We start from the raw sequence: 27,371 nt of genomic DNA, 5'->3' as shown, positions 1-27,371 counted from the left end.
GGTGCTAATCCTATTCCTAAGAAGAAACATGGAAATGAAACAGGAGAACAACAGTTGAATAAGGAAGGGTTTTGTAGTGAGAGTAAGTAGCAGGAAAGAGAAAGTCTTGCAAGACTGAGAAGTAGCACGTGATTGTCATAAGTTAATAACTAGAAGCTTGGGTTACATTGAAAAACAGTTATTATTACTCTACATTACTTAACTACTAAAATCTTTACTAATATCTTGTGTTTAAATGCTAGGTACACTAAAAAATTAGTTATTAAATTCATTATTATATATTTATAAATACATTTTTTAATTTTTTTTAATAAATAATTATTTTTATATAAAATTAATATGATAAATTATTAGATAATTTAATATATTTGATTAAATATGTTTGATTAAATAATTTAATAATTTATAATATTATTTTTATATAAAATAACTGAATTTAATTTTGATACACAAACAGTATAAAATATTTTACATAATTATATAATTGTATTTGACTTTTTGATGATCATTTGTATTATTAATGAAAATAATAAATTATTTTTTATGATATAATATTATCTGACTAGATACACGTATAAAATTATTTTATATTAATATTACATTAAAATTAAATTGTACATATTTTATAATAGTATCTAATTTAATAAATTGATCTATTAATATGATAATTGAATTTTAACAATTTTTTATGATGAATGGGCGCGTCGAGAGCGTGAGAGAGAGAGAGGGAATCTTGTTTTGGGAAGAGAGAGAGAGGAGAAAGAAAAACTGGAGACACGTTGTCAGAATGGGGAGATAGGAGTACAATACAAGGCTCTCTTTGTTCTTCTTACAAACACAAACGGCTACTTTTTAATTTTATTTTATTGATTGAATGAATGAATGAAGGTTTGATTTATTTTGAGGTTCCAACATTCCTTTTTCGGTTCTTCCTTTTAGTTGCAAGTCCGCACCCCAAGGTGCCAACGGCTAGTTTCTTCCTTCCTTCTTTTGTTGGTCCATCTTCATTACTATTGCTTCATTTGCTTCTCTCTCTCTTCCATTCCTTACCATGAAAACACAAACTTAACTGAAATGACCTTGTTGCCCCTTCAATTCAGCGTTGACAAGTGACAACACATCATTCTTGCCTCTTTTGAAGCTCAATTGAAGGGTTTCAAGCATTAGACGGTTAGACCATCTCGGGACAAAACTCATCACCATCTTTATTTAGGATTCATTTGTCATAAAAAAAAAATACTACATCTATTTTGATGTGATAAATAATAAATAAAAATTCAAAATATTTATCTCTTCTTTAATAAAAAAAGATTAAATTTGGCCTTTATTATGATTTTTAATTAATTAATTAAAATAAAAATAAATTAATATAATTATTAAATTTTTATAATAATATTATTAAAATTTATAAATTAAAAAATAATTTCCTACTTAAAATATTTAGTATTAAAAAAATTAATAACTTCGTAAATAACAATAATACACAACGCATAATTTGAGGTTGAGTTAATTTACAACATTATTTAATATAAAAAAATAGTTAAACTCTATAATTGACGACGCACATTGTGAAATTATCATATGTATTCAATTAAGTCATTTTTCAGTTGTTGATATCGTTGTCTATTTTGAAGTTTGGCATTTCTTTGGAGAAATTGATGATATAGTGCAAAGTTTTCTTCTCCCAAATGAAGTTGTGATAAGTCATTTTCGACATTGTCTTGAGCAAAATTTTTCTGCGTAAGTGTCTCTTTCATCCTCAACTAGGGCTGCACACAGATCGGATCGGATATGATATCCGCAGTTTTTCAGGTTGGATTCGATCCGCATATTTGCGGATCGGATCGGATATCAGGTATATCCGCATAATTAAAAAAAACTATTTTAAGGCCTTGTTTGGCTGTTTTTACAAAAAAAAAGTCCAGAAAATCCATTTTTCAACTATTTAAACCTATTTACTCCTAAAATATTATCAGTAAAAGTTCTCTTGAATAACAAAAAAAATAACACAAGATCTAAGTTTAATTATTCTAAGTTAAAGTAGAACATAAAAAATTAAAAACAATATATCATAAACTATGTTATTTATATGAGACGTGCGGATATGCGGATTGGATCCGCGGATATCACTGTCAAATCTGCAATCCGATCCTACCATAGTGCGGATCGGATAATATTCACGAACTTCAAATCGGATGCGGATAATTACTGCGGATATGCGGATATTATTCGATCCATGTGCAGCCCTATCCTCAACAATCATATTATATAATATAATACAAGTTCTCATTATGTTTTCAAATTTCTTCTTTTTCGAAAAGCGCATTGAACCACGTATAATTGTAGAATGTGCTTGCAACACTTTGAATGTTTGCTTCACGTCTTTTCTTTGCCCTTCTTGATATTGTACAAATAATTTGTGTTTTTCCTTTTGTGTCTTTCATATTGATTTAACAAATATGGCCCATTCAAGATGAATATCATCCGCTAAATAGTATCGCATAATATAATTATTACCATTGAAGTGTAATTTACTTTCGGAACACGATCATTTAGAATATCATCGAATACTGGTGAACGATCTAATATGTTGATATCATTATTTAAATCAGAAAATCCAAAAAATACATGACATATCCAAAGGTCTGAAGATACTATAATCTCAAGTTCTATAGTTACAATCTCACAATAACCACTCATGTACATACCTTTTCACACATTTGGATAATTTTTTCATTGTCAATACATACAATCGATGCTACCTGACATGATAGGAAAGCCACAAACCTCTGCTATTTTTTGTAGGCGTTTACATAATTTGAATTTGGTTTTCGCAAGTATTCATCCTCAAAAACTGAAATGACACCTTTAACAATTTTGTTCAAACATTCAACTGTGGTGCTCTTGCCTATGCACACATAAACATCAACATCATTAGCTGCTACTCCATATGTTAACATTCACATCGTAGTAGTGCATTTTGCAATGTTGACAAGCTTCTTCTCCTAGTAGCATCGACCCTTTGTTAAAAATACGAATAGACATTTGAGAGAGTCTCTACTATCTGAAGGAATACGTGTCTTCTCATTCGAAACTTTCGTTAGAAAATGTTAGCATTATACACAGGCTCATCTGCAAAATAATATTTGAAAAGATGATCATGTCTTGCTTCTCAATATCAGTTGATTCATCTATGAGGAGTTGGGAAAGAGCTTTTATTGATATTTTCTCCTGAATCATCGAACAAACATTTATCAATCCAAATATACATGAATGTGTTATTTTGTCGTCTTCTTCTGCCATACAAAGTCTTGTTAAACATATCATAAAGAATTTTTAGCTATTTGTTGAAATATAATGTGTAGTATTTTTTTGAGGTGAGAAACTAGCTTTAAAGTGGAGTATGTGATTGTAACTGTTTGATAATTGATATTTATAAGTATATTCGCAACAAGTAATTGCTTCTCAATGACTGTTTTTGCAACGGTTACTTTATTATTAGTAGTGTGAAGTTTTGATTTAGAATTTGAGAGTTTGAAAGTTAATATTGTTAGGTATTTGAATTTTAAAAAAAAATTGTAAGTAATTTAAAAAAGAGTTGAATTGATTTAGATTTTTTTTTAAAAGAAATCAGTAAAATTTTGATTTCAAAAATTTAAAAGAAGATTGAAGAAAATTAAAAGAAATTGTAAGAATAAAAGTATAATAGTCGTATATCATTTTAATTTTTTCTCTTCCTAACTTGGCACATGGCAAAGTTTCGTTAGATATTCAAAGTCTCTAAGGAGAGATTACCCTTCCTTGATCTGAGGGACTCTTTGCTTTTCTTCTCCAACTGTTGGAACGCTAAATTTTTTGACAAATAGTAAATGAAAACTCTAATTTTCTAATATTCTGACAATTGGAGCTGCTTTGAAGGAGAAGAAAATGTACTCTACGGCCTACATACTTGGATTTGTTATTTTCACCAATTTTTTTGCCAACTCTATTAGCTGGGTCGTACCGTTTGAAGTTAAATGGTACAAATTAGATTGGATTAGTGGTTATTTTATTAGTATGTTTAAATAAGTGTCGAATGTTTGAATTTTGTTTGTAATAATTCATTGGCCAACGATAAATCTTTAAATAGAGCTTTAATCTGTAATGAATTAGTCATTAACCTACTAGACTGAAGGATACTGTGAGAAAAAAAAACAAAAATAGAATTGTTCATTACATACCAACAAATTTTTTTAAGGGTTAAGTATGATTTTGGTACCTAACGTAGATGTCGAAAATTTATTTCGTCTCTAACCTTTTTTTCGTTACAAAATAGTCCCGAAAGTTTTAGTTTGTTTTAAAATCATCTTTTTTACCAATTTTTTTATTTTTATTACCAAATTACTCCTAACTAAAAAAATTATAAAATAAAATAAAAAAAGAAAGAAAGAGAAGGACGAGGGGAGGGGGGAAGAAAGAGAAGGGGGGAGGGGAGAAAGAGAATTGGGGCGGAGGGGGGGAGGAAGAAAGAGAGTCGGGGGGGAAGGTAGCGCCGCCGCCTGTGATGGAGAGTGGAGAATCTCCATGCCGCCGCCGCTTTCTTGCCGCTGCTTCCTCGTCGTTCTGGTCGCAATTCGCAATGTCGCCACCACTGCCGCAGTCCTTTCCACGTGATTCGCCACCACCACTGCATCTCTCCTCCTCTCACGATTCGCAGTTCACCACCGTAGCCCCTCCTCCCCCACCATTGCCGCAGCCCTTTTTTCTTTAATTTTTCTATTTTTACTTCTGCTTCTGATTTTGCTTTTGTTGTTGCTTTGTTTTCATTATCCATTGTTGTTGTTGGTGTTGTTCTTCTAGTTGTTATTCCATTGTTGTTGTTGTTGTTTCACTGCTTCTGTTTTCTGCTTCTGCATGCTGCTTCTGTTTCTGTATTTTGGGGAAGATGTAGAAGAGTATTTTTGTCCGAAGGATGATTTTTAAACAAACTGAAACTTTTGGAAACATTTTATAGTAAAAAAATGTCAAACACAAAATAAATTTTCAACATCTACGTTAAAGACCAAAATCGTACTTAACCCTTCTTTTAACCAATATCTTAATCTTACTAATGAAAGTTCTATCTATTTTAAATAATTATCGTTTTGATTTTTTTTTATACATTAAAATTAGTGTTTTAAAATTATTCTGCATCCAAATACATTGATTTTGGAGTAAAAGCGATTTTTTAAGAAAATCTTTTAATGTATTAAATTCATTAGTAATTTGGATGTCTTCTCTTTTAATTAGAAGTGTCTTTCATTTTAAAACGTCAACCGCGGTCTTATTTTTTGTTTTTTTTATTACTTTGAAGGGGACATGGGTGTTTTCTCCTTTATTGATACCAAAAAAGAAAGGTCGCGTTTTATTAAGAAGGGGTTAAAATGTTGAATGATGTATAGCTAACTTTAGAAAACCTTCGAGTGGGTCGTTCCAATTGGTATCGATAACAGGCTGTGAAATATGGGAAGAGTCGTCGTCATCATCATGTTCATCATATCAAAGGGGTACTTATCTGCTGCTGCTGTAGTTGGTGTTGGTCCACTATTACTATACCTTTGCATACAACATATTACGACACCTTTTTGCCCTTTGACACTTCCTTCATGTCGTTTTATGTAAATGGAGAACAATGCCGTTCATCAATCATCTTCTCATCCTCCTCAGTTTGTAATGAGGATGATGGTATCTATGTATGTACGTTTGTTAGGTTATTAAATTTGACGGAATCAATATCCATGATCCATCGTTCGAAATGCGTTGTTTCATTGAAGTGGCACATTCAGTACAAAAATTATTGGTCATTTTTGTAAGTGTCTGATTCGACTAAAACGGTAATGTTCATCTTACTTTCGAATTTTCACCAATCATTTAAATTTACCAACTCAATCTTCAAGCAGGGTTCACGCTTCAATAGAAACACCTCGTAGTTATACTCGTACCACACGAAATTATAAGTACCTCAAATAACAAGCGAGCCTTTCTGTCTATCAAATTCGAATCATTTTGTATAGTTTGGTAACGGAAGTATATGGGATGAAAGGACTGCTGACTGGTGTGAATGTTTCAATCTTGTAACGTGATCCACTATCAATAACTAACCTTCACGAGACAAGTGCTGGATGCGATTTAGTTCCAAACCGCTCCTTGAGTTTAATTCTAGTTATTCCTTTATTTGTTTTTATTGTTGCGATAGCTAGTCCTCCCCAACTTTTTAGCAAAGTGAATGAAAACAAACATACAAACAAATAAACTTTCAAACGCATCAACTCAAATCCGCAAAATTGTGTGAAATTCAAAAACTATCCAATTGAAAATGTCAGCATCAAAACATGCGAAGGTCAACTTACCAATTCTCCCCGGACCTATAATGTTGCATTAATTAATTATTGTTGTCTCTTTGGTGCGAGTTAGCTACCCCGAAATTAAATTATCGTATACTCCTAAAACACATATAACTCGTAGTTCCACACTTTAAGTTGATACCGCATCTAAAAAACAAACAAACAAATAGAATTTGAGATCATGACTTGACTTGTGAATCATGACATTGCATTACCCTTATATCTTTCTTTGTGCACGAGATTAATCAATAAACCAATTTCAATTTCCCTCACTGAAGATTGAAGAACGGAGAAGCACAAATTTTCAGCAAGATAGATGCTTACCAAGCCAGTCGATAGAAAGGTATCAGTTCTTGCATGCAAACCATCAATCACCTAATCCCTTCCAGCTGATGCAATTCACACCCAGCAAAGGAATCACTATCATACAGACTCGTTTATTAATTCCATCTTTCATACTTACCAACACCAGAAAACAAGAGATCAAGAGAGAAGTAAGAAAATATAGAGGAAAAAGAAGTGCTCCTCAATGATATTAAGTATTAACTAGATAACAGACTCACTGTTAGGCATATTTATTTTTTTTTTTTTTTTTTTTTGGTGACTAGGCATATTTATGTTTGTAAGATATAGCATTAATCTTTAAGAAGTCAGAATGAGAAGAAACCAACATCCAGGTTCCAACAACCACAGACACTTTTTCTTACCAAAACCCAGGCAATAACAAAACAAAAGATTATAGAATTTGTTGGAGGCAACTACCCAACAAAACCGATCATTTCTACGTTCTGGCAATGCCAGTCTGCAGCAGGTCATCTAACTCAAAATCCAACAAGGCCCCAAAACCAGATTTTCTGTAACATCTATCACGCTCAAAGGCAAATATATATATATATATATGTCCCTACACTCAAGCCAATTATGGCTTATGGGGTAAATATCTCCTATGTTGCTTCATGGAGAAGCCACATCAAGACGCATACAAATGAATAATACCAGAAATTACTTCCAGCAACCAAGAGCCTTATATCGGAACACCAAAATAACCTGCATTTAAAATTAAATTTTTGTATATAAACACCACCATAGAAGGATTTCACAAACATTAACCAAATACTTGTAACCGAAAGAGCAAAACAGGGCACATTTCTATAGTGACGCATGAAATCAGAAAAAAAAACATGCACGCAAATATAGCAAAAATAAATTGGTGACTAAACTGCATTGATTTGATATGGAAGAACGATCTCTTGATAATAAAACAAAAAAAAGTCACATAACTAAACCCTATGCAATTCGCAAGTCAAAAAAGAATCAGCACATTACGATTTTTTCCCCAAGTCACCATAATACAACACCACTAACACGAACCTTCGATCCAGCGGCGAACCTTTGTAGATTCCCCGAAACTCTACACCCGCGAAACTACCGGAGCGGCGGCGGAAGTGGCGGCGCCACCGAGGAACGAAAGAAGTCCGGTGGATCCTGGCTCCTGTTCGTCGAGAAACAGATCTTCCGGCATTCTAAACGCGCCGTGAGCACACACGATGGCCAATCCGACCATCGACGCCGAGATCAAGAGCGACCCGACGCTGGTGAGGAACACGACGAAGATGGTGAGCGCGGTGAGGAGTCCTAGGGTTTCCTTGTCGTTGAAGGTGCGGCCATAGAAAATCACCGGCTGGTCTGCGGGGCGGAAGAGGTAAAGGAAGCACCACGACGCGAGGAGTCCGAGGAGGACGAGAAGCGAAAACGGATGCGTGATGAGTGAAACCGCGACCGCGAACACGATTAGGGTTACATAGTTAACGCGGAAGTAGTTGAAGTTCTTGCGGATCCTTGAGTACGCTTCAGTTAGGGATTCCGGTTTCGAGAAGGAGGATCGATCGGCGAGCTCCGTCCACGGACGGCGCTGGGAGAAGCCTTGGCGGAGAGAGGATGACATGCGGGAGATGAAGGAGCGAAAAGCAGGCGTGGCTATGGGAGGCTGAGATGCAGAGCCTGCGGCGGCTGTGTTGGTGGATTGGGGGAGTGTCGGTGGGGCAGACATGGTGGCGCGTGAATCTCCGAAAGCCCGCGCGTGAGAGTGAGAAGAAGCGCGAGGCAATTGGAGACTCTATAGAAACTTAGGAAATTAGCGATAACGAAAACTCTCTCTGGTTTTGGGGTTTTGGGCTTTAACGCGTGCATGTATATTAAATGCCGAAAGAAAATAATTGTACGGCGTGGAACAAATGCTGGAAAATGACCAATAATTCTAATATGGGGATAAATCTATTTTGCAGAAAAAGATATTGTTAGATTTGAAAAAAAGAGTTAAAAAAAGAAAATAAAAAATCTAAAGAATAGCATTGGAAAAATATATATAAAAAGGATCTCCCATCCCATAATTCACCGCCTCACCGACAACCACTACTTATTTAGACATTCATGTGAAGGGAAATGAAGCTGCATTCTTTTGTAGTTTTTGCTATTGTTTTTTAATAGGGTACAAGAAATGAGGGTACTTTATCTTGGTGCTTGGATCTTGATCTGGCTAGCTAATAATTTCACATTTATTTTGAAATATGACAACAATAATAATCAATATGCCATTTGAGAAGTGTTTGTTAACAATCCATAGCCCACTAATTTCGGCACTAGAGTCTAAAATTCGTTTTTTCCTACACTTTCAAGATTATGAGGCATAGAGATGGTTTATCAATAGGATAGGACCAATAAAATCTGAACAAAAAGTGAAATGAAAATAAAACAGAAACATTGAACTACAAAGTGCAGGGACAAACAAACCTAAAAGATCATAAAATCATTACAGAAGAGAAGAGGTCAATGCGGCCAAACTCTCAATTCAATTAATACTAAACCAATTAACAACAAAAACAATCTATCTAGCCTCCAAAGTAAAAACTGTATCAAATAAACTTCTTGTCTACTTCTAATTTGGTAGGTTTATTCAACACCCACTGCTTTATATTGCAGCCAAGAGTTACAAGCACAAACTGAGAGAAGCACACATTCATAATTATTGCTTCAAAAAGGAAAGGATACTTCTCAGGTGGATTCACGGTCAAGTAAACTATGTGAAGAATGAAATAGCAAAATAAAACAAGGCGTACAGTTGTTGCACCCAAATAATTATACAAATAATTGCCCTCTTTAACTCTCTGTTGACCAGGTGCGTCGAATATCAGGATGAAGAGAGCAAGCAAAGCGAAGTATGGAACAACCAACCCGTCGCGACATATCAGAGGGAACATGGAGAGCATGGCAAATTGCATGAACCACTTAAAAATAAAAGGCTCTTCCATAGCCAGCAGGCTTGCAGGAAGAAGTGGCAGCAAAATGGACTTCTCATGCACTGTAAGGCACCATGCATACACTCATAAGATATTTTCAACAAAAATTATTGCAATATGGCATTGTAAAAAAAAAAATGTTACAAACCTTGAAAAGAAAACAAGTAGAACGCAAATGAACAATTTAGCATCCCATAGAGGAAACCTCGGTTACTTGGAGATTTTATTTGTTGAATCATTGAAGGAAGGCAAGTTATAACTGTTGCAATTAAGCTGAGAAGCCTCAGTGACTCTGGCGTAAATAATCTCTTCCACTTGATGATAATGGAAGAGGCACACCAAAAGTTGGCCACATAATCCTCAAATATTCCTCTTTCAAAAGGAGCAAGGCGCGAGAGGACCTGTTACAAGGACCATCCATACCCAAAGTTCTTATCAAAGATAAAAAATAGTTTTAGCAACAAGTAAGACAGACATCTCTATTATTTTACTAGATTTCTCAATTCACCAGTTGAACTTACTCTACTGCCACATGTATACATAAAACACTCAGTAGGACTTAGTCTAGACGGCTAGACCTATTGTTTCCATATCAAATAACAGACTTTCTGATACCACATTTAAGACCCGAGACCAGGTAGAAGCATCATATGTAACTTTTATTAAGAAAAAATGGACTATCAAGCAATCAAATAAATAGCAAATAGCACAAGTAGGAATTATTAAAATCTCTGTTCAAATAAAGCACAGCAGTAACAGTAATGTTAAATGGATTCCAATTCCATGCATCAAGATTCAAGAGCATACAGCAAATGGAATGAACAATCCAACTTCTGCTGGATTTAGGATTATATCTACTTTCTAGCTGCCAATGATAACAATTTCAGTATTTTACCTCCAAAATGGAATCCTTTGAATACAGATAAGGCCACCACAGAGCTGCAAAGGTTCCCAAAACATAAAACCCCAGTTTTGATACCTCAAGGAGCGGATGTTTACGCCTCAAGCATTTACCCAGGAGATGGCTGAAAAAAGCAGGGGCAAAATATGCACTCATCTGTAAAAGAGTAACTAACAACAGTTATCAAATCCCAATCGATGATAAAGACAAAAAATAAAGGAAATGCAGGTTCAGACTTAGCTTATCCACAAACATTGTTGTGTCCCACATTACTTCAATATTTTTTTCCTTGCAAATGTATGTTTATGGAAACTAGGTACAAAATTCAAACTAAACAAATAACAGAATGAATTGCCATTTACTGACTGCAATCCATTTAAGACATCAGTATCAAGATTGGTCAAGTAAAATGTTAATAGGATTTATTTGACGCAAAGCAATAATACAGCCTAAAGATATATCAAGATACAATTCACCATGCACACATTAACATATAATTAAGAGACATATATGTATGACCATTCACCATGCACACAAACTATAAACACACCCAATTTTTTTAGTGACAATTCCACCTGGACAGGGTTGAGCAATCCTATATGACCATGGACCATACATGGTATAGACTATGTATAATAGCTGAAGGTAGTAAAAGAAATTAATGACAAATAGACCCATACTAAGATCAGAGATTAAAACCTGCTTATGATTTAGAGCTAGACAATACAAAACACATGCTACAAGATCCTTCCCAGAGAGGACACCAGCAACAGCTCCAATGGTAAAGCCCAAGCTGATGCAGTTGTACTGACATACAACACATACAACAGTCAAAGTTAGAGCACTACAAACCTGAAAAATACCTAAAGGGGCAAGGGACTAAACAACAAAAGAATTTCTATGCAAACCTGAAAGTGACCGTGGTCAATTAAGATCAAACAGGGGTTTAACAAAAGCATGGCAATGTGCCATCCTATGTCACTTTTACGACTCCTTGAAGGTTGACCATAGCGAACAATAACAAAGTACAGAACAGCTGGAAAGAGTATCAACAAATCAGATGATAACACTGTCCACCTCATTAGTAGTTTTCTGCAGAGTTCAAAATAAATTATCAATAAAGTTAAAATACTCGGTGCTAGCTCAGAACCTGAACAGAAAGCATTAAAATTGTAACAATTGATAAGATCTTAAATGGACAAACTATCTTTTGTCCCCCAAAATATAAATATCTCATGCGTGATTTAGCCACTGATTTAAATTGAAACATGATTTAGTTGTTGAATTGCACATAATTTAAACCAGGGACTAAATGAAAAGAGAGGCACACTTTCAAATTCCAAGAACCAAATACCATTTCTTTCAACAGATCTGTTAAACTATGAAAGAAAATGTGTAAAATACGCACCCGAGATAAGACTCATGACCTCTGGAGGTGAAAAGGGAAACAGATTCAGGGTGCACAAATCTCAGAAAAAGGCCATGAATGAAACTCTGGTAAGCGGTGAGTGGTGGATAATCAAGGCCCCAGTAGCTCAAATCATTGCTGGTGCTGTTTCTATACCATTCTTGAATTGGGAGATTGATGGTGATCTCCATCCAATGCCTCTGTGCCTCATAGTCCCCAAATTTCGGAGGGTTAGCAAAACCGGAGTAAGGGTGGAGGGACACTGCGGCGCGAACCAAAAGCGCAAACAATCCAACAATAAGGAATGTAGTTGTTGTTCCCTTGTGAACCAGCCACCACCACCAGCAACACTGGTTTCCATCACCATCAACTACACTAACAGTGTCACTAGTCCCCTTTCCTTTCATTTCAGCAAGCAGCCCAATTCATAAGACTGCATCCGAAAACTGAAAGAAAGTGAGAAATTGCTTTCAGTCTAAATCGTGTGGTTGATTGATAACTACGGAATTGAATTTAATTGAATTGAACTATATTATTTGGAATGTGTATGAAATGAATCTGAATTTCTATGTTGACAATTTTGAACATTATTAATAGCTCGGAGTATAGCGACATCACCCAATCAAACCACACAGTGACAACAGCAATAAAAATATCAAAATAAAAATCAAACCACCATTTCAGAAATATTCAGAAAAATATTATGAAAAACCATAGCAAAAACAATATAAATTTGAACAATACCTAAAAAAGGGGGAAAAAGCTTTCCTCAGCAGCGAAGAGAATGATGGTGCTAGCGGATGAAGGAGTGGGAATTTAGTGGTGTCAACATGTTTGACCCTATAGGGCTTTGGCCCTACTTTATAGGGCCGGAAGAACAAGAGGCCCTATAACTATTAGGGTTAAATTTTTAAAAAGCCCTCGGGGCCAAAAGTCCTAGGGCCAACCCATGGGCCACCTAATCCTTTTTTTTTTACATTGCTCTCTATCTCAATAATACATATAAAACTTATTCAAAGTCATTAGCTTATTCTATCTCTTTGTCATTTTTTACGTGTAGAAAACAAAGAAATTAAAAAATAAATATCAATAATGTGCATTGTTCATATTAAATCCAACTTTTAACTATAGACATCAAGAAATCAAACATGGCATTCACTATCTCATCACCCTTCTCCTTACTCCTTAATATCTACCATCAATAATGTCTCTAATAGAAAATCAAAATAAAGTTTACACAAAAATTCATCATCTAAAATCATGAATGTTGAGGGGATGCATCGATTCCATTGACACTTCTTCTTCATGAATTTCACCAATGTCATCATCTAAAATCAACCAAGAGTTGTGAAAGTGTGCAAGGTTCCAAAACCAAGAGGAGCTGGCATCATTTATATATTCTTTAATTACTTTATTTTATAAAAATTCAGTTTAATAGTAAACCTCTATTTGAAAGTTGAATCTTTATGAGAGAATAAGGAAAATAGAGACACAGAATGCATGATCCAAAGGGGAAGTAGTTCTCAACAGAGAACAAAACAAGGTTTGATCCTAGGAAGCAAAAACAGCAAGAAAAACAACTAAGTTTCAAACCAAAACCAAAAGGGTTCACTGATTCCTAAGTTTCTGATTTTCATGCCCTGATTAACCATTCAAAACCTACTTGCATATTCGGTGAGAGACTAAAAACAAGATAGCAGTTGCCACTGCTGGCCAACTAATTGCTGCTGCTGATTTATTTAAACCAATTCTAAATGATTTTCATCTATTCTTTGCAAGAAACAAAAAGCAGCAAAGTTTTACTTGTATTACTTAATGTGGTGAAAATGTTATTATGGCTTCAGAATATAGTTCATCCACAATCCAAATGTACTATTATGCAGTTACTGAACTTGAAGAAGATTCATCAAGGCAGATTAAAATATTAAACCATGCAGATTAAAGTTCATATCAGTTCAAGGACATTTGCTAAACAAACAGAGGAATCAAAACCATGCTCAAATTCTCAGGAAACAGAGGAATCAAAATGTTTACAATCAATTAACCTGAAAATAGACAATTGAAGAAACAAGTTCACAGTTCAACCATTTTGAAATCACAGAGAGGGGCAGAGAAAGGGTAATCATAGACCCATCTCGGTTTATTTAACAAGAGAATTAAAATGGGTGATGCAAACAAACAAAGAAGAAACTCAGAGAGGGACAGAAAAAGAAGAAACTCACCTCTGATTCCGCGTCAGGGAGGAGGAGCAGCCACTGATTTCGTCCACCGCGTCAAGAAAGAGGAGCACCGCGTCAAGAAGGAGGAGCAGCCACCGCGTCGTCCACTGGGTACAGCCACCGTCATAGGAGGAGCAGAACGCAGAAGTAGAATGCAGAGGAGGAGGAGGAGCACCGCGCAGGTTTCCCCGTTTCAGACTTTCAGCATCTCAGGGTCAGGGAGGAGGAGATCAGATTTGGGGCTTTTAGGGCTTGTAGGGCCAGCCCTGTTTTAATATTTTTGGGAGATCTTAATTTAGGTTAAGGCTTACAAAAAATTTTGGCTGTAGACTGAAATTAATTTGGGGGTTTAGAGCCAGCCTTAGGGTCTTGGGCTCAATTGACACTACTAGCTGGGATGCTGTGTCGACGACGAGATCGAGAAAGGGAGAACTGGCGAGGGGACGAGATCGGAGGAGACAGCAGCTGCTGCCGGAGCGTGTGGAAAATTTTCAAAGAAGAATCGGTTGTTATTTTCGCTGAGGACATTTTCGAAAATTCATTCAACTAACTTACAATGTCCAAAAAGACAAAGGATTATTCGTCAATAATTTTTTATTATATCATTAATTGTTAAATAAAAATTTAGAAGTTAGAACAACAGATAATTAATTAAAAAAAATTAACGTTAGAATATTTGTGTTTTTCTTCATTAATAATTTATATTTTTAATAATATTTATTGATTAACTTAATTACCGTATATAAATACAAGCAAATAATTAGTTTAAAAATAACAAAATAGAAAATGTTAGCAATAATACTGCTAATACATAAATTATATGAGAAAGCAAGAATCAATTTTAAACTTGGTTTGAAATTATATATATATATATATATATATATATAATTTTAAAAAAGGATCACGATTTTTTTAAGAATCAATTTAAATGTTTACTTATAAGAATTTTCTAAAATACTTTTGGTTCTTAGTTTATTCATCTCTTTCCTTTTATATATATATATATATATATATATATATATATATATATATATATATATATATATTTAAACTAAGTGTTTTTTTTTTCCAAAAAATATTTTAATTTATTTTTTTATTATACCGTTTAGGATAAAGTACTAAATTGGTCCTTATATTTAGATCTAATCTTTTTTTAGTTTTTAAGGTTTAAAGTGTCTTATTTAGATCCAAAAAAATATCATTTAGTTTTAATGTAGTCCTATTGCCATAAAATCAATGTTAAATAATTAATGAAACTCAATTTGTAGATATGAAAAACTTACATAATCAAACTCTTCGAGTTGCCGAGGAGAGTTTCCTTGTGACTATGGCCTTGTCCTTGTCGCCACCGCCGAACTTCTCCACGGAAAGCGAGTTATCAACGATGTTCTTCATGTGCTTAAGGCAAGGCCAGTGACTCGCAGTGATGGATTTGCTGCTAATAGTATACCTCTCGAGTTTCATGACAAGACTACATTGAAACTAAATAAAACTTTTTTATATTTAAATAAGATATTTTAAACCTTAGGGACCAAAATAAAATTAGGCCCAAACATAAATAGGCTGCACATGAATCGGATAATATTTGCATATTCGCAGTAATTATCCGCATCCGATCCGAATTTTACGGATATTATCCGATCCGCAAAGCTATCGATCGGATCGGATCTGATCCGCACTATGGTAGGATCGGATTGTGAATTTGGCAGTAATATCTGCAGATCAAATCCGCATATCCACACATCTCATATAAATAGTATAGTTTAAGAAAGTAAACCTAATTTGATCTGAATTTTAGTGTGTTGTTTTATGAATTTTATAATATCTTGTTTTTTATTTTTTATGTTGTACTTTAACTTAGAATAATTAAACTTATATTTTGTGTTATTATTTTTCTTTTGTTATTCAAGAAAATTTTTATTAATAATATACGATCCGTGTGCAGCCCTAAAAATAAAAGACCAATTAATAGTTTACCCTACTATTTAATATTAAATAAAAAATACATTTTAAGAATAGATAATTAATATAAACAATTAATGTCAGGAAATTTATTTTTTCTTATTAATTACTTATATTTTAAATAATATTTATTAATTATTTTAATAACTATATATAATTGAACGATGACAGTTAATTTGAAAAAAAAATAGAAATATTGCCAATACATGGATTAGAGGGGTAAATATTTTTTTTTATTTGTGTTCAAATTGGTAGAAATTTATGCACAATTATTTTTAGATAAAATTAATGATTAATAATTATTAAATAATAATTTAATTAAATTTATTAAATTATTTAATAATTTTTATTTACTAACATCATATAAAGATAATATATATGCTTTCCTCTCAAATTTTAGTCTGAAAAAAAAAGTTAAGAGTTGATGTCTTTATGAAATCTTTTTACAAGAAATTAAAATGCCAAATATATCAATTCTAAGAATAACATTATTCGTCCTTGAAGCTTTCTCCATCTATGAATGTGTATTGCGTGCAAGCGACACTATGAATGCATAAAGCCAATAAATCCATCCCCCATAGGCCATAGCTAGCTAGTCCCCTTTTTTCCCCCCTCCTTTTCGTGTTTTAAAAATGCTGTTTAAATAAGAATTATATCTCTTTTTATTTAAAACCTCCATAATCTTTTTAAGATTGAATTAATAAGCCAAGAGTGCAATATTATTTTATGAATAAAATAGATTTAATCTTTTCTCCTTATTAAATTAATAAGCCAAGAGTGCATAAAATTATTATTACTACTACTACTATGTACTACTAAGTGCTTATTTAGATGTCATTAAATTGATAAAAAATATTTTTTATTTTTTAGTGTATTTAACAAATTTTTAATAGTAAAAATAAAAATATTAAAAAATAAAAAAATTACAATTTACATCTTTTTAAAAAAAATTTAAAAAAATATTTTTTACATAATAAATTAACAAAAAAATACTTTTATCTTATTTTATCCAAACAAAATTAATATATAAAAAAATTTTACATAAATTATTTTTTTTTATAAAAAATATTTTAAAAAATATTATTTAAAAAGGATCTTGTTAAAAAATATGGCCCTAATTTTAGATTTCTCGTCTTCCTTCTCATTCTCCTTAATTTTCTAATCTTTAAAAAATTAGTCGTTCATGCATGTAAGTCGTAAGAGACTAAGAGTCAACTATATCTGCAGCATCTGAAACCTAAATTTGCCTCTAGCTAGAAGCTAGTTAACCTTTAATTTCCGTGGCTTAATTAAGATCATGACATTGAACATTGTTTAAACTCAGTTATCACTCATGGATAAATGACTACGTAATAGCTTTTAGAATAAGAGTTTTGTGAGCTTGTTTTCTAAGAACATAAATGAAGTATATTATAAAAAAATACTTTATAAAATTATTGTAAAAACTAATTTTTTTTATACTTTTAAAATATATTCTTAGAATATAAATTAGTTATTTTCTTAAAATAAAATAATAAATAAATTCTAAAAATTTACACTTCAAATAAATTAGTCTTTTAAAAAAATACCAATAAATTCTTTCAAAATATTAAATATAGACACATTACTTTGTCTATATTTATTAGTAATTTAATTTTTTAAAATTAATTTAAAATATAAATTTTCATAAATTTATTTATCATTTTATTCTAATTTTTTTTCTTTTCAAATCAAACTGAAATGCACGCGTTGAGGGCAACTTTCTTACTTTCTTTAATATATCAGAATTACGTGTATATAGAAAACAGACACCAACGAATTATTACGTGTAAAAATATATTATTATTAAAAAAATATTATACTATTTATATAAATAAATTTGAGTACTCGTTTATTATAAATTTAATTATTTAACAATGATAAATTTAGTTTTTCTGATGACTATGTTAGGAAATTATTTAATTTCCTAACTTATTTGTGGACAATACATATATCAATTATAATCACAAATGATGCTATTTCAAATTAAATGACTTATATAATGATGATCTCAATTATTGTTATAAATGCTATTTGAATAAGTCATTGTTACTTTTGATTTGGAATTAAATGAGAATAAAACCGGATATTATCTTTTGTTCCTTAGATAATTATCTTTTTGGATTTTAGATATATTATCTTTTGGGCTTTAGATACTATTTTATTTGGGCTTAAGGGTTTAATGGGTGTCATGCTCAAATATAAATAGACCTTTAGGGTTTCGGTCCCCAATATACCAAAGCCGCCTTTGTTGCTCTTTCTCCATCAAAAGAGTTACAGTTCAACCCCCTAGGAATACAGAAGGCTTTGGTTGAGGAAGATCGAAAGAACCACAAGATCCAAATTCTTCCGATCGTATGATTCATGTTTATGAATTCAGGTACGCTTCCGCATTATGTTATATTTTTGGTGATTCAATATGGATGATCTGGGATATGAAAATTAATTTATTCCAACAAGTGGTATCAGAGCCATCCATAATTTAATCATCCAAAATATTCGATTTTTATTAGATCAATATATATACATATGCACGGTTTACATTACATATAAAATCACTAAAGGCTTCGTGAAATTATTTTCATGATGTGCGTCGTCTGTCATATATGTATATATATGTATTAATTAGTATGTTTATTGATGCACATCATGAATTTTCTATATATGAGTAAAGACGTGCTAATGGGTATAAATGTTGATAGACATATATCATTATTTGGTTATACATTGAGACACGTATATATTTTATGAGGCAATCTTTCAGCTCGGCAGAATTTTTATTTTTTTTAAGTAATAAATTTATTTATTTTAAAATATTAATAGAGTTTTGCTAAATTCTGATTGTTCAAAAAAAAAAAATTTAATTGTTACATAAGGAAACTAGTAACAATTTGGATTATTGTACCCACTTTTTTTATAAAGATTTGGTTTTAGAATAAATTGATTGAACATTATGCTGCCAAAGTAGCCTCTTTTGTGAAAATTGATTTATTTAAAACATTAGAAATATGGTGATATGTAATTCATGCGAATATTGGTCGGCCCAAAGAAAGGCTTATATTTGGCCGAATTACATACACATATTAATGGTAAATAAATATTTGGGTAACTGATTAAGAATAAAGTAATACTTATTATTTATGCGAACAATAATCGGCCCAAAGGAAGTTTATTGTTTGGCCAAATAATAAGCATTGCACACTTTTGTTTATTTTCTATTAATTATGCGATCAATAATCGGCCCAAAGGAAGGTTATTGTTTGGCCAATTAATAGAAAATATATGCGGTAATAAATAGGTTGCGAAGTTTAAGTTTCCATGTGCGCATTAAGTCGGTCCAAAGAAAGGCTTAATGTGTGACAGGAATTTTGACAATATTTGATTACTGCAATGAGAGTATCACTTACAGTTAATTTTTCTATCCAAAGATTGAAAATTAATGTTGTGCTAGATATCTCAATATGGATTTTTACCCATTAATTAACTAATATTTACTGCATGTTCTTTTGTTCTAATCCAGAAACTATGGCTTTAGCTACCAATGTTTCTGCGCAAATTAGCAGTATTCCTATGCTGAATGGTTCAAACTTTAAAGTTTGGAAGGATACTGTGGAGATTGTCCTCGGTTGTATGGATCTAGATATAGCTCTTCGAAAAGAGAAACCCACTTCCACTCCAGAAAATCTCAATGAGGTTAAAATAGAGAAGTGGGAGAGATCCAATCGAATGAGCATTATGATCATGAAACGCTCAATTTCTGAGGCGTTTCGGGGCTCAATTACTGAGGATAAAGATGCCAAACAGTTCCTAAAGGATGTAGAAAAATTCTTTACTAAGAATGAAAAGGCGGAGGCAAGTAGTCTTTTGAGCAAACTTGTCTCCATGAGGTATAAAGGTAACGGGAACATAAGGGAGTACATTATGGAAATGTCTCATCTTGCTTCAAAATTGAAAGCACTAAAGTTAGAGTTGTCTGAAGATTTACTTGTGCATTTCATTTTGATTTCCCTTCCTGCACACTTTGGGCAATTCAAAGTGAGTTATAACACTTTGAAGGACACTTGGTCCTTAAATGAGCTTATATCTCACTGTGTGTAAGAAGAAGAGAGGCTACAGCAAGATAAGACTGAAAGTGCTCACATGGCTTCATCTTCTCAGTATAAAAGAAAGCGTGATACTACTGCGGATGTGCCTTCTCAGCAAAAAAAAAGGCTAAGAAACAAGATCAAGTTTCAACTTGTTTCCTTTGTAAGAAGGTGGGACACGTGAAGAAGGATTGTACCAAATATGCCACCTGGCGTGTGAAGAAGGGTATAATTCTCACTTTTGTTTGTTTTGAGGCTAGTTTAAGTTATGCACCTGTTGATACTTGGTGGGTAGATTCTGCTGCTACTACTCATGTAAGTGTCACTATGCAGAGTTGCCTGTAGAGCCGACCGCCAAGTGATGCTGAAAGATACATCTACGTGGCAGACGGCAATATAGTTGCAGTCGAAGCTATAGGAACACTTTAGATTATGTTCCACGAGTGGACTTTATTTGGATTTATTAGAGACATTTTATGTACCGTCATTTAGACGAAATTTGGTTTCTGTTTCTCGTTTGGACAAATCAGGTTATTTTTGTTCATTCGGAGACAATAAAGTCAGTCTCTTTTATAATTCGAATAATATTTGCTCTGGTCATTTGGTGGATAATCTATATAGGCTTAAATTAAATTCCTATAATAATGAAATACTGCAAACAGGTACAAAACAAAAAAAAAACCGAATGAGAATTCGGCATCATTATGGCACAAACGCCTAGGCCACATCTCTAAACAGAGAATTCAGAGGCTCGTGTCAGATGGAATTCTCGGACCCCTAAATTTGGCAGACTTTGAAGTCTGCATTGAGTGCATAAAGGGGAAAAGGACAAACGAAAGGAAATTAGGTGCCGAGAGAGCTAAAGATGTCTTAGAACTAATACATACCGATATATGTGGCCCATTCTCTATTGTCTCTTGGAATGGACAACGGTACTTTATTACGTTCATAGATGATTACTCTCGTTATGGGTATCTATATTTAATTCATGAAAAGTCCCAAGCCTTGGATGTTTTCAAGTCTTTCAAAGCTGAAGTTGAACTTCAACTTGGAAAGAAAATTAAAGCTGTCAAATCTGATTGTGGTGGTGAATACTACGGAAGATATGACGGCTCAGGTGAGCAACGTCCCGGGCCTTTTGCTCTTTTCCTAGAGGAGTGTGGTATTGTTCCGCAATACACTATGCCAGGCAAACCTAGCATGAATGGTGTTGCAGAGCGAAAGAACCGAACTCTTAAGGACATGGTGAGAAGTATGATTAGTCATTCTTCCTTGCCTGAATCACTCTGGGGAGAAGCATTAAAGACCGCAGTATACATCCTTAATAGGGTGCCAAGCAAAGCAGTTAACAAAATCCCATATGAAATTTGGACTGGGAAAAGGCCCAGTATAAAGCATTTGCATATTTGGGGATGTCCAGCTGAGGCGCGACCTAATAGGCCGCAAGAAAGAAAATTGGACTTAAGGACAATTAGTTGCTACTTTGTTGGTTACGCGAGCGCTCACGGGGGTACAAGTTTTACAATCCTGCATTAAGGTCTATTTTTGAAACGGGAAATGCGAGATTTCTTGAGGATGTTGAGTTTGGGGGGAAGGGAATATTAGAAATGTTGCTTTTGACGAGGATTCTATAACTGACAATGATTAGGTCTTTGTACATACTATTGTTCAAGACACAGTTATAGTACAAAAGCATAATGAGAATCCTACTGTAGATCCAGTTACAGTACATGAGAACAATGAGAATATCGTTGTTGCTCAAGATACTGCTACAGCACAGAAAAATAATGAGAATCCTCCTCAATCCCAATCTATACAGCAAGCTCAACAACCTCAAGAAGTGTCATTAAGGAGATCCAATAGAGAAAAGAGAAAATCCATCTATGATCTCAAACAAGCTTCCCGTTAATGGTATCACAAGTTTAATTAAGTCATTACCTTATGATTTTGAGGTAAATATTATAGATGAATGTGTATACCGCAAGTTCAGTGGGAGTAAATATATCCTTTTGGTCTTATATGTTGATGACATTCTACTTGCTAGTAACGATATAGGCTTGTTGCATGAAACTAAGAAATTTCTATCGGACAAATTCGAAATGAAAGATTTTGGTGATGCCTCTTTTGTATTAGGAATCGAGATACTAAGAGATCGCTCTCAAGGTATTCTTGGATTATCACAAAAGAACTATATCGATAAGATTTTAAGTAGATATGGTATGGAAAGTTGTAGACCAATGGACACACCCGTAACTAAAGGAGACAAGTTCAGTCTCAAACAATGCCCTGAAAATGATCTTGAGATGACAGCAATGCATGATAAACCTTATGCATTAGCACTAGGGAATTTAATGTATGCTCAAGTCTACATATATCCCGATATATCATTTATAGTGAGAGTGTTAGGTAGATACTTGAGCAATCCGGATATGGATCATTGGATAGCTGTTGAACGCGTAATGCGTTGTTTAAAGAGAACAAAGGATTACATGCTTATTTATCGGAGATCAGAAAATTTGGAGATCATTAGGTACTCTGATTCCGATTTCATGGCATATGGTTGCAAAACTTTGTCACTAAGCTTCATATAGTAGATGACATTGAAAGGCCATTAAAGATGTTTTGTGACAATAAGTCAGCAGTATTATACTCCAACAATAATAAGAGCTTGACAAAATTGAAGCATACAGACATCAAGTTCTTAGTTGTCAAGGAGGAAGGTTAAGAAAAATAGATTTCCATAGGACATATAGGAACAGAGGATATGCTAGCAAACTCAATAACCAAGGAATTGATTCCTAAAGTCTTTCATGAGCACACTGCTCGGATGGGTGTCAATATTAGTGATGCCTTGGTTTAGTGGGAGTTTATTTTATGTTATATGTCCTATGACAGATATTGAGTTATTTTCTGCAGAATTAAGTTGATGGTTTATTTCATGTTATATGAAATGTTCATTTTGCAATATTTGTATTGTGTTTGATCTCAATAAAGTTGGACCAGCTGGAAATAGACATGCATGAGATCACTTGGCATGTAATTTCCATATTACTCATCCAAATTTGATCTATGTCGTTAAGTATATTAGGATGGTGATTGGCGTGGTTTAGTCACGGCATTTAATGTGATAAAAGCTGCGGTAGTTCCATATCTAATGTATGAGACGGACCAGATTGTTAAAGTAATGAAAGAAATAGCATTCAGATGCGCGCATGAAGTTTATAAAATGTGATTATGTCAAGAAAGAATATATGTATAGCCCAAGTGGGAGATTGTTAGGAAATTATTTAATTTCCTAACTTATTTGTGGACAATACATATATCAATTATAATCACAAATGATGCTATTTCAAATTAAATGACTTATATAATGATGATCTCAATTATTGTTATAAATGCTATTTGAATAAGTCATTGTTACTTTTGATTTGGAATTAAATGAGAATAAAACCGGATATTATCTTTTGTTCCTTAGATAATTATCTTTTTGGATTTTAGATATATTATCTTTTGGGCTTTAGATACTATTTTATTTGGGCTTAAGGGTTTAATGGGTGCCATGCTCAAATATAAATAGACCTTTAGGGTTTCGGTCCCCAATATACCAAAGCCGCCTTTGTTGCTCTTTCCCCATCAAAAGAGTTACAGTTCAGCCCCCTAGGAATACAGAAGGCTTTGGTTGAGGAAGATCGAAAGAACCACAAGATCCAAATTCTTCCGATCGTATGATTCATGTTTATAAATTCAGGTACGCTTCCGCATTATGTTATATTTTTGGTGATTCAATATGGATGATCTGGGATATGAAAATTAATTTATTCCAACAGACTAAATAATGAGAGAGTTAGAAAATAATATGTACATATACAGATTATATATATAGTTCTGCAAGCCAATAATAAGGCCTATCATATTTTTATTTTATTTTTTAATTTCTTTTTATACCATTCATCATGGTTCCATCTTATCCTATTTCTTTTGGAATGAGCTGACTATGGATTAAAGTGATAAAATATACTAACTTATATTCCATAATAATTAAAGTATAATAAATTATGCCAACGAGTTATAACTTAAATGATATAATTTCTTTATTTTTGTCTAAAAAATTACAGATTTGAGTCTACTTATATTTTAAAAAAAAAAGTATGGTAAGTTATATTCCATAATAATAACCAGTTCATACATATTTCTTATCGAACACAACATAATTTTAATAATTTCTATCTCATTTACAAATTAAATAGCTTTAAAAATCTCATCATCATCAATTTCAATTCAAAATTTTAAATATTTCTTCCTTGGTAGGGGTATCCCAAAAATATTCCCTACTTATATATTATGAAAAAAAATCAGAAATTAATCATTTTTATTTATATTGATTAATAATTTTAGTTAATACACACTCTATTAATGTATTTAGACCTTTTTTAACACCAATTTATAAAATATATTGACTAACTAAGTTTTGTTATAAAAAAAAAATTGTGTTTCTTTTATAGCATTGCTCGGATATTATATAGCCAATTACCTTGCATAAGAAATTAAAAGGGAGCACGAATCTGCATAATCTATATATATTCCAACTTTGAAATCTTTATGGTAATGGATTATATTCGTTACTTAAGCACTATTGAATTAACTACATGCCACTTTTCATACATTGCATCTAAGTAAATTGTTACCAAACAAAAGATGCCATATATTGCCCCATAAGTCTCATCTCGAATAATTAATACACCATTTTATGTTTCTTTAACTTATATGATGGAAGTACTACACATACTATTTTCAAAATGCAACAAAATCTTCAGTGGATTTAATCTATGTACTTGTTATCATTACATGTAGGTGAATGCTATGATACCTATCATATTGTATCTAAGTTATTAAAAAGGATAAATAAATAATATTTAATAAATTTTACATGTTTACTTTTTTTAAATATTTTATTTTTTATTTTAAAAAGTAAGTTAAACAATTTAGACACTATAACAACAACACTATAGAACTCATTTTATATGTATGTTCCCTATATATATATATATATATTCATTATGATGAAATGAATAAATATCATGGTTATGAGAATCGAATCAAAATAATCGATTTAATTAAGTTAATTGGTTATCACATTAATTCGATTAAAAAAAAAATAATTGATAACGATTTAGTTAAAGAATTAAAAAATCAATTAAAGAGCGATTAATCGATTAAATCAATATAATTTTTAATAATTAATTAAATTAAAATAATAAAATATAAAATATTATTTTTTTGAAATATATATTTTATAATATTTGATTTAACTTCGATTAAACTTCATTTAAATTTTTAATTTTATTAGGCCAATGATTAGTTCGATTGTTTGAACTATGCTGAGTATTAATTAGATGATATATATTGACTTATAAGGTTATTATGCCTTATCTAACTCTGATAACTATATATTACTTCACCACAATTTTTTCTCATGTGGCTATGCTAAAGCCATGCATTTTCTGCTTATTATATTTATGACATGTGATGGAAATAAAATCAAATGGAATATAACAAACCAGTTGTCTCTTTTCTTTTCTTGCACATTTAGCTCTCTTAGGTTCTTTTCTAGGTAGCCCGTAGACTCTTATTATTATTATTATTAAATATAATTTATGCATAGTACTTTTGACTTTTTTACCCCAATAAAGAATCAATCATTGCTTTAATTTGCATCCACTAAAGGGGAGTCCCAAAAATATGAGAATCTGAGTTATAGTCAAACAAGTGACTTCAAAAAAGATGTGATGACTATTATATAAGCTTAAAAAGAAAAAAATTGGAATTTTATTTCAATTTATAGATCTCATATTAATATTACCTTGTTAAAATTAAACGATATAAAGTTTTTGCATGTGATGATTATATTTTTTTTCTTAATAAACTTATTCTTTTTACTAAATATACATTGGATTATTATTAATATATACTTGCATCGTTTACTAATGAATGTGGTATATATAGATGAAACTTATTATATAAAAATATTGTATTTTATCTATTGATAAAATAGTTTGTATTAATTTCAAGATCAAATAAACAAACAAATAATGAAGTATGACACAATTACTGAACAAAAATCATTTATTACACCAAAAAAGAAAAAAATTTATTTGTATAAGAATTTTATTAGTGTTGTAGACAAATACCAACTTTTTAAATAGGTGCATGTTATAGTGACTGTAATGATAGTTACAATAATTATATAATTTTAGTAACACTTTCTAAATTAAATTAATATTGTTTATATTTAAAAATATTTTAATTTAAAAATAAAAGTAAAAAGTATTACAAAATATAAAAAATATAACTTTAATTTTATCATTCCTTAAAAAAATTGCCAAATTAAAATTTTAGTTGTCCTTCAATTTTTTTTTTTTATTTTTTTAGGTCTATCTGTTAATTCTTTTTAGTTAATAATTTTATCAACACGTAATTTTTTTATATATAATTTTAGTATCCGTACATGGAAAAAAACTTTTATGCATATATACAGAAATTTTATTTTGATGCACTGTCAATAAATATAATTTTATACGTACATCTAATTACGTAATGCCACATTAATAAAAATTATTATCTTTTATATTAGAGAGCCACTTCAATAAAGACGTCTAAAACGTCTTTTTTTAAAGATGTTTAATAATTAAAATTTAACATATATAATTGATTAAATCATGTTATTTTTATCAAAATTAGACCAGATAAATTAATTTAACAAAGAAATAGTGAATCGAATTTTGAATCGTTCTAAATTAATATTATTTTTTATAAAAATAACTACAATATCCTTATTATAGAAAATGACTAAAATACTCTTATTATATATATTAATTTTGAGAATCCTAAATTCTAGTATTTTTTTCTGTCGTCACACGGTTAGGATTTAAAATTTTCAAAATTAATATATATATATATATATATATATATATATATATATAATAGGGGTATTTTAGTTTTTTTAATAATAGGAATATTGTAGTCATTTTTTATAAAAAATATTAATTTATACCAGTTCAAAATTAAATTTATTAATTTTTTGGCTAAATTGATTTATCCGGTCTAATTTTAATTAAAAAAT

General features: G+C 31.8%; 2 protein-coding genes across 3 annotated transcripts; both read right to left on the bottom strand.

Annotated features, from left to right (window-relative positions):
• Positions 1-6,975: 6,975 nt before the first annotated feature.
• On the bottom strand, positions 6,976-8,547 carry LOC130942014 (PRA1 family protein B3-like). The gene is made up of 2 exons (XM_057870680.1): positions 7,734-8,547; positions 6,976-7,409 (listed from the first exon to the last, which is right to left on the bottom strand). The coding sequence occupies exon 1, from the start codon at positions 8,410-8,412 to the stop codon at positions 7,774-7,776; it is 639 nt and encodes a 212-aa protein (XP_057726663.1). The 5' UTR covers positions 8,413-8,547; the 3' UTR covers positions 6,976-7,409; positions 7,734-7,773.
• Positions 8,548-9,097: 550 nt separating this feature from the next.
• LOC130941845 (probable dolichyl pyrophosphate Man9GlcNAc2 alpha-1,3-glucosyltransferase) lies at positions 9,098-14,717 on the bottom strand. 2 transcript variants are annotated; one of them, XM_057870464.1, is made up of 7 exons: positions 14,190-14,717; positions 11,968-12,413; positions 11,468-11,651; positions 11,259-11,366; positions 10,554-10,715; positions 9,807-10,059; positions 9,098-9,720 (listed from the first exon to the last, which is right to left on the bottom strand). In XM_057870464.1, the coding sequence occupies exons 2-7, from the start codon at positions 12,372-12,374 to the stop codon at positions 9,275-9,277; spliced, it is 1,560 nt and encodes a 519-aa protein (XP_057726447.1). In that variant the 5' UTR covers positions 12,375-12,413; positions 14,190-14,717; the 3' UTR covers positions 9,098-9,274. The 2 variants fall into 2 exon arrangements, with proteins under 2 accessions (XP_057726447.1, XP_057726448.1); XM_057870465.1 differs by having other exon boundaries at positions 11,968-12,400.
• Positions 14,718-27,371: the final 12,654 nt, after the last annotated feature.

Source organism: Arachis stenosperma, chromosome 7 (assembly GCF_014773155.1).
Source record: "Arachis stenosperma cultivar V10309 chromosome 7, arast.V10309.gnm1.PFL2, whole genome shotgun sequence".
NCBI classification, from domain to species: Eukaryota; Viridiplantae; Streptophyta; class Magnoliopsida; order Fabales; family Fabaceae; genus Arachis; species Arachis stenosperma.
The sequence above is the reverse complement of the archived record's forward strand: the minus strand, read 5'-3'. Positions and strand labels throughout refer to the sequence as shown.

Bases quoted from the DNA above. Each gene is read 5' to 3' on its own strand.
- LOC130942014 (XM_057870680.1), bottom strand. From the start codon at position 8,412: ATGTCTGCCCCACCGACACTCCCCCAATCCACCAACACAGCCGCCGCA.
- LOC130941845 (XM_057870464.1), bottom strand. From the start codon at position 12,374: ATGAAAGGAAAGGGGACTAGTGACACTGTTAGTGTAGTTGATGGTGAT. The intron at 10,060-10,553 runs GTAAAATACTGA...TCCTTGTAACAG, and splicing joins CAAAGGATTCCATTTTGGAG to GTCCTCTCGCGCCTTGCTCC. The intron at 9,721-9,806 runs GTTTGTAACATT...GGTGCCTTACAG, and splicing joins CTACTTGTTTTCTTTTCAAG to TGCATGAGAAGTCCATTTTG.